Genomic DNA, 15,474 nt, shown 5'->3' on the forward strand with positions numbered 1-15,474 from the left:
TCCTCTCCACAGCACTGCCTCACTACTGAGCATGTACATAAAGTGCCGCACAGATTCCTCTCCACAGCACTGCCTCACTACTGAGCATGTACATAAAGTGCCGCACAGATTCATCTCCACAGCACTGCCTCACTACTGAGCATGTACATAAAGTGCAGCACAGATTCATTTCCACAGCCCTGCCTCACTACTGAGCCTGTGCATAAAGTGCAGCACAGATTCATCTCTACAGCACTGCCTTACTACTGAGCCTGTACATAAAGTGCCGCACAGATTCCTCTCCACAGCACTGCCTCACTACCTGAGCCTGTACATAACGTGCAGCACAGATTCCTCTCCACAGCACTGCCTCACTACTGAGCATGTACATAAAGTGCCGCACAGATTCCTCTCCACAGCACTGCCTCACTACTGAGCATGTACATAAAGTGCCGCACAGATTCATCTCTACAGCACTGCCTCACTACTGAGCATGTACATAAAGTGCAGCATAGATTCCTCTCCACAGCACTGCCTCACTACTGAGCATGTACATAAAGTGCAGCACAGATTCATTTCCACAGCCCTGCCTCACTACTGAGCCTGTGCATAAAGTGCAGCACAGATTCATCTCTACAGCACTGCCTCACTACTGAGCATGTACATAAAGTGCAGCACAGATTCATCTCCACAGCACTGCCTCACTACTGAGCCTGTACATAAAGGGCAGCACAGATTCATCTCCACAGCCCTGCCTCACTACTGAGCCTGTACATAAAGTTCAGCACAGATTCATCTCCACAGCACTGCCTCACTACTGAGCCTGTACATAACGTGCAGCACAGATTCCTCTCCACAGCACTGCCTCACTACTGAGCATGTACATAAAGTGCCGCACAGATTCCTCTCCACAGCACTGCCTCACTACTGAGCATGTACATAAAGTGCCGCACAGATTCATCTCTACAGCACTGCCTCACTACTGAGCATGTACATAAAGTGCAGCATAGATTCCTCTCCACAGCACTGCCTCACTACTGAGCATGTACATAAAGTGCAGCACAGATTCATTTCCACAGCCCTGCCTCACTACTGAGCCTGTGCATAAAGTGCAGCACAGATTCATCTCTACAGCCCTGCCTCACTACTGAGCCTGTACATAAAGTTCAGCACAGATTCATCTCCACAGCACTGCCTCACTACTGAGCCTGTACATAACGTGCAGCACAGATTCCTCTCCACAGCACTGCCTCACTACTGAGCATGTACATAAAGTGCCGCACAGATTCCTCTCCACAGCACTGCCTCACTACTGAGCATGTACATAAAGTGCCGCACAGATTCATCTCTACAGCACTGCCTCACTACTGAGCATGTACATAAAGTGCAGCATAGATTCCTCTCCACAGCACTGCCTCACTACTGAGCATGTACATAAAGTGCAGCACAGATTCATTTCCACAGCCCTGCCTCACTACTGAGCCTGTGCATAAAGTGCAGCACAGATTCATCTCTACAGCACTGCCTCACTACTGAGCATGTACATAAAGTGCAGCACAGATTCATCTCCACAGCACTGCCTCACTACTGAGCCTGTACATAAAGGGCAGCACAGATTCATCTCCACAGCCCTGCCTCACTACTGAGCCTGTACATAAAGTTCAGCACAGATTCCTCTCCACAGCACTGCCTCACTACTGAGCCTGTACATAAAGTGCAGCACAGATTCCTCTCCACAGCACTGCCTCCCTACTGAGCATGTACATAAAGTGCCGCACAGATTCATCTCCACAGCACTGCCTCACTACCTGAGCCTGTACATAACGTGCAGCACAGATTCATCTCCACAGCACTGCCTCACTACTGAGCATGTACATAAAGTGCCGCACAGATTCATCTCCACAGCACTGCCTCACTACTGAGCATGTACATAAAGTGCCGCACAGATTCCTCTCCACAGCACTGCCTCACTACTGAGCATGTACATAAAGTGCCGCACAGATTCATCTCTACAGCACTGCCTCACTACTGAGCATGTACATAAAGTGCAGCCTAGATTCCTCTCCACAGCACTGCCTCACTACTGAGCATGTACATAAAGTGCAGCACAGATTCATTTCCACAGCCCTGCCTCACTACTGAGCCTGTGCATAAAGTGCAGCACAGATTCATCTCTACAGCACTGCCTCACTACTGAGCATGTACATAAAGTGCAGCACAGATTCATCTACACAGCACTGCCTCACTACTGAGCCTGTACATAAAGTGCAGCACAGATTCATCTCCACAGCACCGCCTCACTACTGAGCATGTTCATAAAGTGCAGCACAGATTCATCTCCACAGCACTGCCTCACTACTGAGCCTGTACATAAAGTGCAGCACAGATTCATTTCCACAGCACTGCCTCACTACTGAGCATATACATAAAGTGCAGCACAGATTCATCTCCACAGCACTGCCTCACTACTGAGCATGTACATAAAGTGCAGCACAGATTCATCTCCACAGCACTGCCTCACTACTGAGCCTGTACATAAAGTGCAGCACAGATTCATCTCCACAGCACTGCCTCACTACTGAGCATATACATGAAGTGCAGCACAGATTCATCTCCACAGCACTGCCTCACTACTGAGCATGTACATAAAGTGCAGCACAGATTCATCTCCACAGCTCTGCCTCACTACTGAGCATATACATAAAGTGCAGCACAGATTCATCTCCACAGCACTGCCTCACTACTGAGCATATACATAAAGTGCAGCACAGATTCATCTCCACAGCACTGCCTCACTACTGAGCCTGTACATAAAGGGCAGCACAGATTCATCTCCACAGCCCTGCCTCACTACTGAGCCTGTACATAAAGTTCAGCACAGATTCCTCTCCACAGCACTGCCTCACTACTGAGCCTGTACATAAAGTGCAGCACAGATTCCTCTCCACAGCACTGCCTCCCTACTGAGCATGTACATAAAGTGCCGCACAGATTCATCTCCACAGCACTGCCTCACTACCTGAGCCTGTACATAACGTGCAGCACAGATTCATCTCCACAGCACTGCCTCACTACTGAGCATGTACATAAAGTGCCGCACAGATTCCTCTCCACAGCACTGCCTCACTACTGAGCATGTACATAAAGTGCCGCACAGATTCCTCTCCACAGCACTGCCTCACTACTGAGCTTGTACATAAAGTGCCGCACAGATTCATCTCCACAGCACTGCCTCACTACTGAGCATGTACATAAAGTGCAGCACAGATTCATTTCCACAGCACTGCCTCACTACTGAGCCTGTGCATAAAGTGCAGCACAGATTCATCTCTACAGCACTGCCTTACTACTGAGCATGTACATAAAGTGCAACACAGATTCCTCTCCACAGCACTGCCTCCCTACTGAGCATGTACATAAAGTGCCGCACAGATTCCCCTCCACAGCAATGCCTCACTACCTGAGCCTGTACATAACGTGCAGCACAGATTCCTCTCCACAGCACTGCCTCACTACTGAGCATGTACATAAAGTGCAGCACAGATTCATCTCTACAGCACTGCCTCACTACTGAGCATGTACATAAAGTGCAGCACAGATTCATCTACACAGCACTGCCTCACTACTGAGCCTGTACATAAAGTTCAGCACAGATTCATCTCCACAGCACTGCCTCACTACTGAGCCTGTACATAAAGTGCAGCACAGATTCATCTCCACAGCACTGCCTCACTACTGAGCCTGTACATAAAGTGCAGCACAGATTCATCTCCACAGCACCGCCTCACTACTGAGCATGTTCATAAAGTGCAGCACAGATTCATCTCCACAGCACTGCCTCACTACTGAGCATGTACATAACGTACAGCACAGATTCATCTCTGCCAATAGGACATTTCATAACTTTCCCAAATTATTATGAAAAAATTTACAGCAAATCCTGCATTGTACTTCTGTACCCAATTTATTATATATTATAGGAGTCTGTCCATTTTATACTGACTCCACCAAAATAAACACAGCCTCATGACTCCACAGCCTTAAGCACCATAGTGTAGGGGCAGAGAATCTGATTCTAGGGATGTCACATACTGAGTTGTGTGCTGCTGTTTGACTACAGTAAGTGTTTTTTCAGCAGATTATCACTAAAGGACAACTGTCCTCGTGCCTCCTAGTCTAACCCTGCCCCCCAGCACTGACTAGCCGCTCTGTCACTATACAGTGTACACACAAAGCTGTGGCGTCGGCACGGTTACAAACAGCTCAAGAATTGAGCTCTGCTAGATCTGTGGCAGAAAACTGTTTCTATCACAACTGCTGCACCCAGTAAACTGATACATCCTTAGAATCAGATTAAATGGCAATAACTTGCTGACAGATTCCCTTTAAATGTTTGCATTGTTGTTTGCTTTGTTGTTTGCTTTGTTTTTACTGTTTCAACTATATGCGTTTTAAAAATAATCCAAAATGGTTTTTGTCTTCTCTAGTTGCCTGATGATTTCAGTGTCGCATTTGGAGAGGCACAAGGGGAATTATCAATCGGCGGTGTTTTCCTAAGGATTTTTATTGCTCAGCCCGCTTGGGTTCTGCGGAAGCCGAGAGAGTTCCTGGTGGCTCTGCTGGAGAAATTTACTGAACTGCTGGAAAAAAATAATGTCCATGTAAGATTGCTGGGCCGTGAATATCCGTTTCAGATATAAATGTTTTATATAGATCTATATTCTGCAGCATTGCTTGTTGGCAATACATTTCTTCCATAGGTTAAGTGAAATAAAACAGTAATTCTACACAATGATGGTGTTCCCATTGTTTAAATCCTCAAAGATCAGAGATTGATTGTGAAACAGGTAAAGAGGGATTTTTTGCTGTTCTACAATCAGCTGCTGATGCTGCAGCCGGGGTCCATAGCTCTGAAATCTTGTCAAGCTGATTAGCCCACTATGTTGAGGATGTGCTTTGTTTGTCCGACAAGATTTTGGAAGTACGGACTAGCACCAATATATAGAGAATTGCGTATTTCGTCACCCCCACATTATTACAATGCCAGAAGTTGATTTAACAAATGGGCCATTTTCTGATTACCTTTCTCTTTAAATAATACAAGTAAAAGTTTTAAATATTTATTTTTTTCCCATAGGGTGAAACCTTAGAAACTGTAACTACAGCAACAGTCTGTCTGTTCAATGCTCAGCCCCAGTTATTGGACCAAGTCCCACCTTTGGGTCACCTGCCGAAGATCCTCCAGGCATTGAACCACAAGAACAATGCTGTTCCAAAGTGTGCAATACGGGTCATCCACACCATGACGGATAATGAGGTATGGTATTACTTCAAAGAATAGTTTTCATTCCTTGTCACTTGACCTCCATGGAAGTAAACGTCCCTTTTGGTTTATCTCAGTTATGTGTTCGGGCAATGGCTTCGCTGGAAACAATTGGACCCTTCATGTGTGGGATGAAGAAACGTTCGGACATGATTGGAATAGCTTGTGAGGCTCTCAATAGGATGTTCCAGAAAGAGCAAACGGAGTTGGTGGCACAAGTGAGAACACGCCTGTCTTATAGATGCTTGTTGTGACTATGAGCTCCGTAATTGTCCATTTGTTTAATAGTGTGTTTGTGTCAACGTTTCATAGTATTGCTAGCCTTTGCTTCATAAACACTAGACATGTTACCACTTGATCAGGTGAGACTAGCATAGTATGGGATTCTAACCGCTAATAAGTCCTTTTTGGGGGCAAAATGAAAGGAGAAAAAGTGAATCCTTGAATGTAATAACTTGTAGATTTCCCTTTAGCAGCCATCACCTTCACCAGATATTTTCTGTAGCTGGAGAAAAAGAACGCCAATCTGAGCAGAAGAGGTAGCAGGAGGCAAAAGCAGGGCTCCAGCTATGGTGACAATGCACAAGAAATATATTTGTCATCTTTCAATCTCGAGGAGTGTTGGTTTAATAAATTTATTTCTATAGCGCAAAGTTATATTTGGTAGTTTATAAACTGGGGGTTAGGGTTTTTTCTGTCCATGTAAATACAAAAAAATTTCATGTCAAGACTGACAGTAAGTATATAATATCATTTATGTCTTCCAGGCACTTAAAGCTGATCTAGTTTCATATTTACTAAGGTTGCTTGAAGGACAAGGCCTTGAGAACCTAGAAAGTCCTGCGGCCACAAAGGCTCAGATAGTTAAAGCATTGAAGTCAATGACTCGTAGCCTACAGTATGGGGAACAAGTGAGTAATCTCCCACAGTAATGTAATTTATGCACCTACCTGTATTTAGAAGAAAAGTAAATGACTGTGTGTTTTCTAGGTAAATGAAATTCTGTCTCGATCCTCTGTATGGAGTGCCTTTAAAGATCAGAAACATGACTTGTTCATTTCTGAATCACAAACCGCAGGATACCTCACTGGTAAGCAGTCCTCTTTCACTGGGGAATCGGCTTCTTTTCATATGTATTGTTTTTATTCACAGAAAATGTCGCCTATCTTTGTAAATACAGGGCGACATGTATTGTCACAGATGTATTGCCTGCTCTGTAGATCAAAGCTACATTCACAAGTTACCTCACCTCTACATGCCCTATTAAGGGATATGGACACCTTGGAGGGATATTCCCCACTGAAGACCTCCTCCATTAGACTGATCAGAGATCTGCTGTAAGGAGCTGTTTTCTTTCAAAAAAAAAAAGCCAAAAACATGCAGATGAAAATACCACAAGGATGTGAAACAATCTATTACTCCAGCGAGTGTAATATGCCCCTACAATTAACAGGATTACACCTTGGTTATGTTGCCTGCATGGCTGCTACTCCCTTTTCATAATTTTATATGCATGGTTTTCTTCTCGGTTCTGGAGAAAAAAATGATAAACTGTGCATTTTTGTTTTAGACTAACATATTTTTAAAACTGAAGCTGTCACTCTGACCAACCTTCTTTAAAGGTGTATTCTCAAGTTATAAAATTGCTTTAATTCCTTAGAGAGCATGAAAATTAAGCAAGTTTGCAATTGACTTGCTTTTTCTATATGCTGTCATTATCCGACAATAAGAGCTTTTTCTTTCATTATATACAGCTGGTTTCCATGCTCGGCACCTACAGCCTGCCCAGACCCTGGCCGAGTGTGCACATTATTTATGTTCGAGGAGAGGGGTAAAATCCTAATATACCTGCCACCTTTCTCCTGCACATTGCACATTGATTTCTACGCAGCAGTTGCCCGCTCACCTCCCTCTCTGCTTCTGAGGAGCTGCTGTTACACATCTTGCAAAATCACATGCCCCACAGTTTTCAGAGCAGGTCTCTTAATCATGGCTCTCACTGTCTGGAGCTGTGTGTTTGTTGAAATGCCCTGTTCTCTCTATATGTAGATATAATTATAACAGTGTAGACTCCACAACCAACCATTGATGGCTGAATGTGTTCTAGCAGAACTTTTATTTCTACTAATGTTACAGTTCTGCTACTCACCAGAACTGTCACTCAAGGAGGAGAGCCCACATTGTCAGAAACTAGGGAGTAAAGCCCCCGTCACACACAGAGATCGCTGCTGAGTCACAAGCTTTGTGACGCAACAGCGATCTCATCAGCGAGATCGCTGTGTGTGACACTTATCAGCGACTGGCCCCCCTGCCGGGTATCGCTGATCGTGCTCGAATGGCCTGGACCTTTTTTTGATCGTTGGTCTCCCGCTGGCCAGCACGCATGCTGCGTGTGACAGGCTGGAGATCAGCGAGCTGGAGCTGGTAACCAAGGTAAATATCGGGTTTCTAAGCGCTGTGCAGCACTTAGAAACCCAATGTTTACCTTGGTTACCAGCTCCCTGCACCAGCGCGCTGGTATCTTAACGTACACTGCGGGTAACCAAGCGATGTGCGTCGCTTGTTACCCGCATGTCGCTGTCCTGATCGCTGGTGAAGCTGTCTGTTTGGCAGCTCACCAGCGATCATGTAGCGACACACCAGCGATCCTGACAAGTTCATATCGTTGTCAGGATCGCTGGTGAGTCGCTATGTGTGACGGGGCCCTAAGGAGACTGCATAACTCTGAGCTGTTCAAGAGATAACTTGAGACTACCCCTTTTTATCATAGCATCAGCTATGGGTAGCTTATCTACGGGTGAGTCCACACATGCCAACATTTGACGTTTTTCTGGCTAGTATCTCAACACTAAGCTGCCATAACAGCAGCAAGATCCACTTGTCACATTCAGATTGTGCTAAGAATTAACATTGTATTTTAGTTCTACACATTAATATGTCCACAGCAGAATGAGCACACCCTGGATTTAGAAACCCAAAGCAATGTCAATTTATCTTTTGTAAAAGCCTATGGCGTATCCAATAAACAGCTGGTTAATGAATGCCACAGGTAGGCATTCATCACTGCATCCGTTTCTCATGGAAGTTGGGAACTTTTCGTGCTTATATGTTTAAAAGGGTTATTTCCACAATCTGTCTATTGTTCACAAAGTACGTTTATCGTTAATATACAGCCCAAGCCCAACGAAAGATTCTTTTTTTTTTTCATCTTGATATTGCCCCTCTATATGTGCGAAACAGGACAGATTTAACAATAAGTTATATTGGCACAAATGAATAACTATTAGTGATGGGCGAGTAACATCGTTGCTTGGATCTCCCGGAGCATGCTCGGGTGTCCTCCGAGTATTTTGGCGTGCTCAGAGATTGTTTTTCGTCTCATCTGCATGATTTGCGACTTGTAGACAGCCAGAATACATGTGGGAATTCCCTAACAAACAGGCATTCCACACATGTATTCAAGCTGTCCAGCAGTCGCAAATCCTGTATCTGAGGCGACAAAAACTAAATCTCCGTGCATGCCAAAATACTCGGGGAGACCCGAGCAACGAGTATACTCACTCATCAATAATAACTATACATGTACATTATTATATGACCTGCATTGTGATTTTGGGAATAACCCTATAAATGGAGACATATGGGCTGTGCATTGCCATAGAGCTTTTGTACAATTATAAACATCCTTAACACAAATCCAGGCAGATCACTGTCAAGAAGAATCTACTCCTGATGAAGCTTCTCTCAGATTGGATGCATGACAGCTGTGTTAGGTTACTGTTGGATGAAGCACTATATCATATCATGGTTAATAGAAAAAAATTGGAGTCAGGCTCAACAGGACTCGATTTTCCTTTTCCTTTTATTTTTCAAAAGAAATTATATTGCATACAAAAGAAAAATGTACATGGTCGACATGACCCAGTCGACGCGTTTCGACTGCACTAAGCAGTCTTACTCATGACTGGGTGAGCTGGAATTAATATTTCACTATATCATATTTCACTACATCCCAAAGCTGTAGCAAACCATCACTTTTGGCCAAAAGTTACGGTAATAGATGTAAGAAAAAAAACAAAGTAGTAGTAGACCGTAGATAAGAAGGCACCGCTAAAGTTTCTGTATATGAAGTATTAATATTGGTTATTGAAAGCTGTACATGGTAATCTTCAAGAATGTCTACAGCTGAAATACAGAGCACGTGCATGGCATGCTGACATAACCCACTATGTGAATGTTTTGCAATTGTTCAATCTCTCAGTTTAATGAATGTTTGGATAGTTCTGGCATAAAAACTTGCTGCTATAAAGTGGTTTTCCTGGAAATAGGTATGTCCTCAAGGTTAGGAGGGTATTAGATATAATAGAAATGTTGACTTTGGTCATGTTCATATTAGTGGGCCTCTGTACCTCATGGGAGGAGATTTATACAGGGACAGAGAGGAGGCGTTGTCCATTGTAACCAATCGTATCCCAGCTCTCTAGTCCTTTATAAAGCTCATTGGAGGCAGAGTTGTTAAAGGGAATCTGTATGATTAATCCTCACCCAAAGAAAATCAAAACATTGACCTGCAGGTCTATGAAACCTTTATATCTTCTATCTTTTGCTGCATTCCCGAGTAATTAGCATTTTAATTCATATGAAAATTAGTTAAGTGGCACTTAAGTGGCCACTGCCTCTAGAGCTGGTTACCCAGCACGAACCTGTTTAGTATGGTTTAGTATGACGGATACAGTGGCTCACTGCCTGATCTCCTTGCCTGCCTTATGACGTCGCACAGTGAGCTATAAAGCAAATTAACCCCTTAACGACCGCCAACACACCTTTTATTAGCGGCAGTTAAGGGTACTTAAACCTCGGTGCCACTTTTTAACGGCACTGAGGAATAAGGGTATATCGCCCGCCGGAGTTGGAATTTTACCGGGGGTAGCTGAGACCCCCAGAGAACATATTCGGGTCAGTTTTTACCGACTCGCATGATGCGATCGTCGTTATTAACGATATAACAGCGACCGTAAAAAAGTCAGACTTTCCATTTAACTTCTCTCTCGCACATCAGAGGAGAGAGAAATAGGGTCCCCCGATACCTCCGTTGTCCCTGGATCTTTCTGCATTCCCCCCCCCCCCATGAAGACCCTATCACAGTGATCAAAAAAAAAATAGTAAATCAAACCCCCCTTTATCACTCCCTTAGTTAGGGGAAAATAGAATAAAATAAAAGTGTTTATTTCCATTTTCCCATTAGGGTTAGGGTTGGGGATTAAGTTAGGGTTGGGGCTAAAGTTAGGGTTGGGGCTAAAGTTAGGGTTGGGGCTAAAGTTAGGGTTGGGGCTAAAGTTAGGGTTGGGGCTAAAGTTAGGGTTGGGGCTAAAGTTAGGGTTGGGGCTAAAGTTAGGGTTGGGGCTAAAGTTAGGGTTGGGGCTAAAGTTAGGGTTGGGGCTAAAGTTAGGGTTGGGGCTAAAGTTAGGGTTGGGGCTAAAGTTAGGGTTGGGGCTAAAGTTAGGGTTGGGGCTAAAGTTAGGGTTGGGGCTAAAGTTAGGGTTGGGGCTAAAGTTAGGGTTGGGGCTAAAGTTAGGGTTGGGGCTAAAGTTAGGGTTGGGGCTAAAGTTAGGGTTGGGGCTAAAGTTAGGGTTGGGGCTAAAGTTAGGGTTGGGGCTAAAGTTAGGGTTGGGGCTAAAGTTAGGGTTGGGGCTAAAGTTAGGGTTGGGGCTAAAGTTAGGGTTGGGGCTAAAGTTAGGGTTGGGGCTAAAGTTAGGGTTGGGGCTAAAGTTAGGGTTGGGGCTAAAGTTAGGGTTGGGGCTAAAGTTAGGGTTGGGGCTAAAGTTAGGGTTGGGGCTAAAGTTAGGGTTGGGGCTAAAGTTAGGGTTGGGGCTAAAGTTAGGGTTGGGGCTAAAGTTAGGGTTGGGGCTAAAGTTAGGGTTGGGGCTAAAGTTAGGGTTGGGGCTAAAGTTAGGGTTGGGGCTAAAGTTAGGGTTGGGGCTAAAGTTAGGGTTGGGGCTAAAGTTAGGGTTGGGGCTAAAGTTAGGGTTGGGGCTAAAGTTAGGGTTGGGGCTAAAGTTAGGGTTGGGGCTAAAGTTAGGGTTGGGGCTAAAGTTAGGGTTGGGGCTAAAGTTAGGGTTGGGGCTAAAGTTAGGGTTGGGGCTAAAGTTAGGGTTGGGGCTAAAGTTAGGGTTGGGGCTAAAGTTAGGGTTGGGGCTAAAGTTAGGGTTGGGGCTAAAGTTAGGGTTGGGGCTAAAGTTAGGGTTAGGGATATGTTGTGGTTAGAGTTAGGGTTGGAATTAGGGCTGGGGTGTGTTAGGGTTGGAGTTAGAATTGGGCGGTTTCCACTGTTTAGGTACATCGGGGGTCTCCAAACGCGACATGGCGCCACCATTGATTTCAGCCAATTTTGTGTTCAAAAAGTCAGATGGTGATCCCTCCCTTCTGAGCTCTGCCATGCACCCAAACAGTGGCTTTTCCCAACATATTGGGTATCGGCGCACTCAGGAGAAATTGTACAACAAATTTTGTCGTACATTTTCTCCTGATACCCTTGTGAAAATAAAAAAAAATTTGTTCCAAAGTAAATTTTTTGTGAAAAAGGTAAAATGTTCATTTTTTCCTTCCACATTGCTTTAGATCTCGTGAAGCACTGAAGGGTTAATAAGCTTCTTGAATGTGGTTTTGCGCACATTGAGGGCTGCAGTTTTTAGAATGGTGTCACTTTTGGGTATTTTCTGTTATATTGACCTCCTCCCAAACTCACTTCAAATGTGAGGTGTCCCTAAAAAAGAAATGGTTTTGTAAATTTTGTTGGAAAAATAAGAAATTGCTGGTCAACTTTTCACCCTTATAACGCCCTAACAAAAAAAGTTTCCAAAATTGTGTTGATGTAAAGTAGACATGTGGGAAATGTTGTTTATTAACTATTTTGTGTGACATCACTTTCTGATTTAAGGGTACAAAAATTAAAAGTTTGAAAAATGCAAAATTTTCAAAATGTGTGCCAAATTTCCATTTCTTTCATAAATAAATGCAAGTTGTATCAAAGAAATGTTACCACTATCATGAAGTACAATATGTCACAAAAAAAATCTCAATCAGTGGGATCTGTTGACGCATTCCAGAGCTATAACCTCATAAACTGACAGAAGTGTAAAAATTGGCTTGGTCATTGAGTACCAAATTGGCTCTGTAGCTAACAGGTTAAATAGACTGGTGCTGGGAGGCTAAAGCCCCCGTCTCACATAGCGAGTTCGCTGAAGCGTCACGGATTTTGTGACGCAACAGCGATCTTGCTACATGTGACACGCAATGGCGACCCCCCTGCCGGAGATCACTCATAGTGCTCGAATGTCCTGGGCCATTTTTTCATCGTCGGTGTCCCGCTGGCCAGCACGCATTGCTGTGTTTGACCCGCCGAGCGACCTCATTGGCGACGCAGGCTGGAATCGTTCAGAAAATCTGCTGTGTGACAAGGTACCAACGCCCGCCGAGGATCGCTGGATGGTTGCTGCGTTGCTGAAGAGCTTGCCTGTTTGGCAGCTTCCTAGCGACCATTTAGCGACGCACCAGCGATCCTTACAGGTCGTATCGTTGTCGGGATCGCTGGTGAAACGGGACACTTAGGCTCTTAAAGTGCTGTGTTACACCTAGAGCACTTAACATGTCATTTTCATATGAATTACAATGTTAATTACTTGGTAATGCAGCAACAAGTTATAAAGATGTCATTGCATTTTGCTTTCATTTTCCTTTTAAAAGAGCAGGAAAACCACTTTAAACAACTATTTCTTTGTTTACCTGTGCAAACCCTGTATTTCATTCTTATTAGGGCTTTCGTACACTTTTCTGACATTTTTAGGACATATTACCCGTTACTGTTGTGAAAATGAGCTGCTGGACCAGTGGGCTTGTTTTGTTTTTAAAACAAAGCGGGCAGCTCCGTCCGTATGTGTGCAGATAACGACCAGGTCTTCAGCTATGGCTGTGTGTGGACAGGCATTATCAAAAAGACTTTTAGTAAGGAACAACTGCCAGAATTTGAGAGTGTCATGAAAAGTTTACTTGCGAGTGTCCATTAAGATGAGCATGGGACTTGTACTCCCTTATGCTTGTTGCTGTCTGCTTCCTTCCTAACCTCTTCTCCCTTGCCTTTTACTTTTCTTTTCTTCCTTCAGGTGTCTCTCCTTCCCTTCTTACTGGTAGCAGCCCCCTTCATCTCAGAAGTGGGCTTTAGATGCTTTCTTCCAGGCAGCTTGCTATCTGCTGTGTAGCTCTCTAACACAGGTACAATGCTTGTTGCACCTGCTGCATTCTTGCATCTTGTGCTCAGTCATGACTGTATATAAATTATTCCACCACCACTGCCCTCCTTTCTGTTGTGTGTCAAGTCTCCATCATTTACATTATTACGTTGGTCTATTCAATGTTTCTCAAATCTAGTCCTCCAGAAACTCCGAGCTGCTGATCTTCAGCAACAATTTAAAGCCCCCAGTGTGTTACCAGCATCCTGAATTCTGGTTTTCACTTATATCAGCTGTCGGGGTACAGTTCCCGTACACATTAGATTGACATTAAAAGGATTTTGTCAGCAGAAAATGACAGTTCAAACAAAGCACAGCACCTTATAGGGAACATAGCCGTAATAAAAAAAAATGTACCTTGGGTGTCCAAATCCGTTGCTATGTTTGCGAGAAATTGTTCTGATATGCTGATGAGGTGCTTGATACCCCCTTTTCGAGGCCAAGCATGTCCCCCACAAGGTAAAGTGCTTTGTTTGAATAGTCTTTCTGTACTGATAGACTCCCTTCAATGTAATGTGGTTGAGCAGCTTAAAGAGCATCTGGAACATCCTGGAAAAATTCCAGAGGTTAAAGGAGATCAAAATATGACCCTTTCTGAAATATATACAATTACCCGTAGGTGAATTTTAAAAATGTTGTCTTTAATTTTGTAACAAAAGCTTTGCCCATTTAATGGAGGGAAACTTAAGTTTGGCTCCTTTCTGTCTTACTATTGTGACAGATTGTAAGACTTCCCGCCTCAGAGCTGGGGGATGCCACAGTGTGTGGGTAGACTCTGCACACGTCATGCTTCATGTGATTATAGAAGAGTAGGGGAGAAGGAGTGTAGAAGCCACTACATCTCCCCAATAGTAGATTAATCCTTCACTAGCTCCTATCCTCTTGTAGTAGAGTAACCCTTTAGTGAGTAGCCATGTACTTTTCCAGCAGGTTAACCCTTTAGAAGCAGCTCTGCCCTCTTTCTTTAACTGTGCTGCAAATACACAGCTTATTACACAGCTCAAATACCGGTATATGAATATTTTATATGAAGTAAAGTTCAGATTCATGGGAGGAGGGAAGGTGAAATTTTTTGTCTGATTTTTCTTTTGGCTAATTTTCAGGGCATTGGAATGCATTGGTGACTTATTTCACCACATTTCTACTTTTGCATTTGGCCAAAAGCAAAATTAATTTGTTCACCCTTAATCCTGAACAGATCTGAGCACACGGCTCCATTTACCCTAAAGGGTCCTATATAAAAGAAATTATCAAAATGTATGGAGTTCGAATTGAGGGACACTCATCTACTCATGCAATATTGAATATCTACCATATATTGCTGTGATGCATCTGTCACCAGTATCTTATACCATGTAAAGCAGGCTATTTACATGAACGTCTGCTTTAGGCGTCTCAATTTGCTCTCAGTTTTCATGTGCAACTTGCATCAACATTTCCCAATGTCATTCATGAGTTTCTCAAATCCCTACATGTGCCCTAAATTTATCATGTTTTACCTTCATAGAGCTGCCACTTTCCTGTATGATTACCGATGAAACGAGTTGCCACTGGCATAAGCCATCATATCTTAAGTAAAGTTGTGTCCCTATCAACTATGATTGGTTTCCATGGTTGCACCCAGTGATGCTCATACGCTCAATTTTAGGGGGTTTTATCTTAAAAAAAAAAAAAAAAAAAAGCTTTGATTGTTTTTTATACTACTGTCCTTATCCATGCTATAAATAATATTTACAATTAGGTCCATATATATTTGGACAGACAACATTTTTCTAATTTTGATTCTAGACATTACCACAATGAATTTTAAACAAAACAATTCAGATGCAGTTGAAGTTCAGACTTTCAGCTTTCATTTGAGGGTATCCACATTAAAATTGGATGAAG

The 15,474-nt window shown here is 43.6% G+C and overlaps 1 protein-coding gene across 4 annotated transcripts in view; it reads left to right on the plus strand.

The window, feature by feature from the left end:
* The window catches only part of DNAJC13 (DnaJ heat shock protein family (Hsp40) member C13), a 288,549-nt gene that overhangs the window by 259,715 nt on the left and 13,360 nt on the right, over window positions 1-15,474 (plus strand). For 3 of the 4 annotated variants that reach the window (XM_073569478.1, XM_073569468.1, XM_073569471.1), the window contains 5 exons: window positions 4,467-4,640; window positions 5,117-5,296; window positions 5,380-5,520; window positions 6,070-6,213; window positions 6,293-6,392. In XM_073569478.1, the coding sequence (XP_073425579.1) occupies window positions 4,467-4,640; window positions 5,117-5,296; window positions 5,380-5,520; window positions 6,070-6,213; window positions 6,293-6,392 (739 nt within the window). Of the gene's footprint in view, window positions 1-4,466; window positions 4,641-5,116; window positions 5,297-5,379; window positions 5,521-6,069; window positions 6,214-6,292; window positions 6,393-13,461; window positions 13,571-15,474 lie in introns of all 4 variants that reach the window. The other variant, XR_012231076.1, reaches the window with a different exon arrangement.

This window comes from Dendrobates tinctorius, unplaced genomic scaffold (assembly GCF_039654945.1).
Source record: "Dendrobates tinctorius isolate UK_male_01 unplaced genomic scaffold, ASM3965494v1 ptg000005l, whole genome shotgun sequence".
NCBI lineage: Eukaryota > Metazoa > Chordata > Amphibia > Anura > Dendrobatidae > Dendrobates > Dendrobates tinctorius.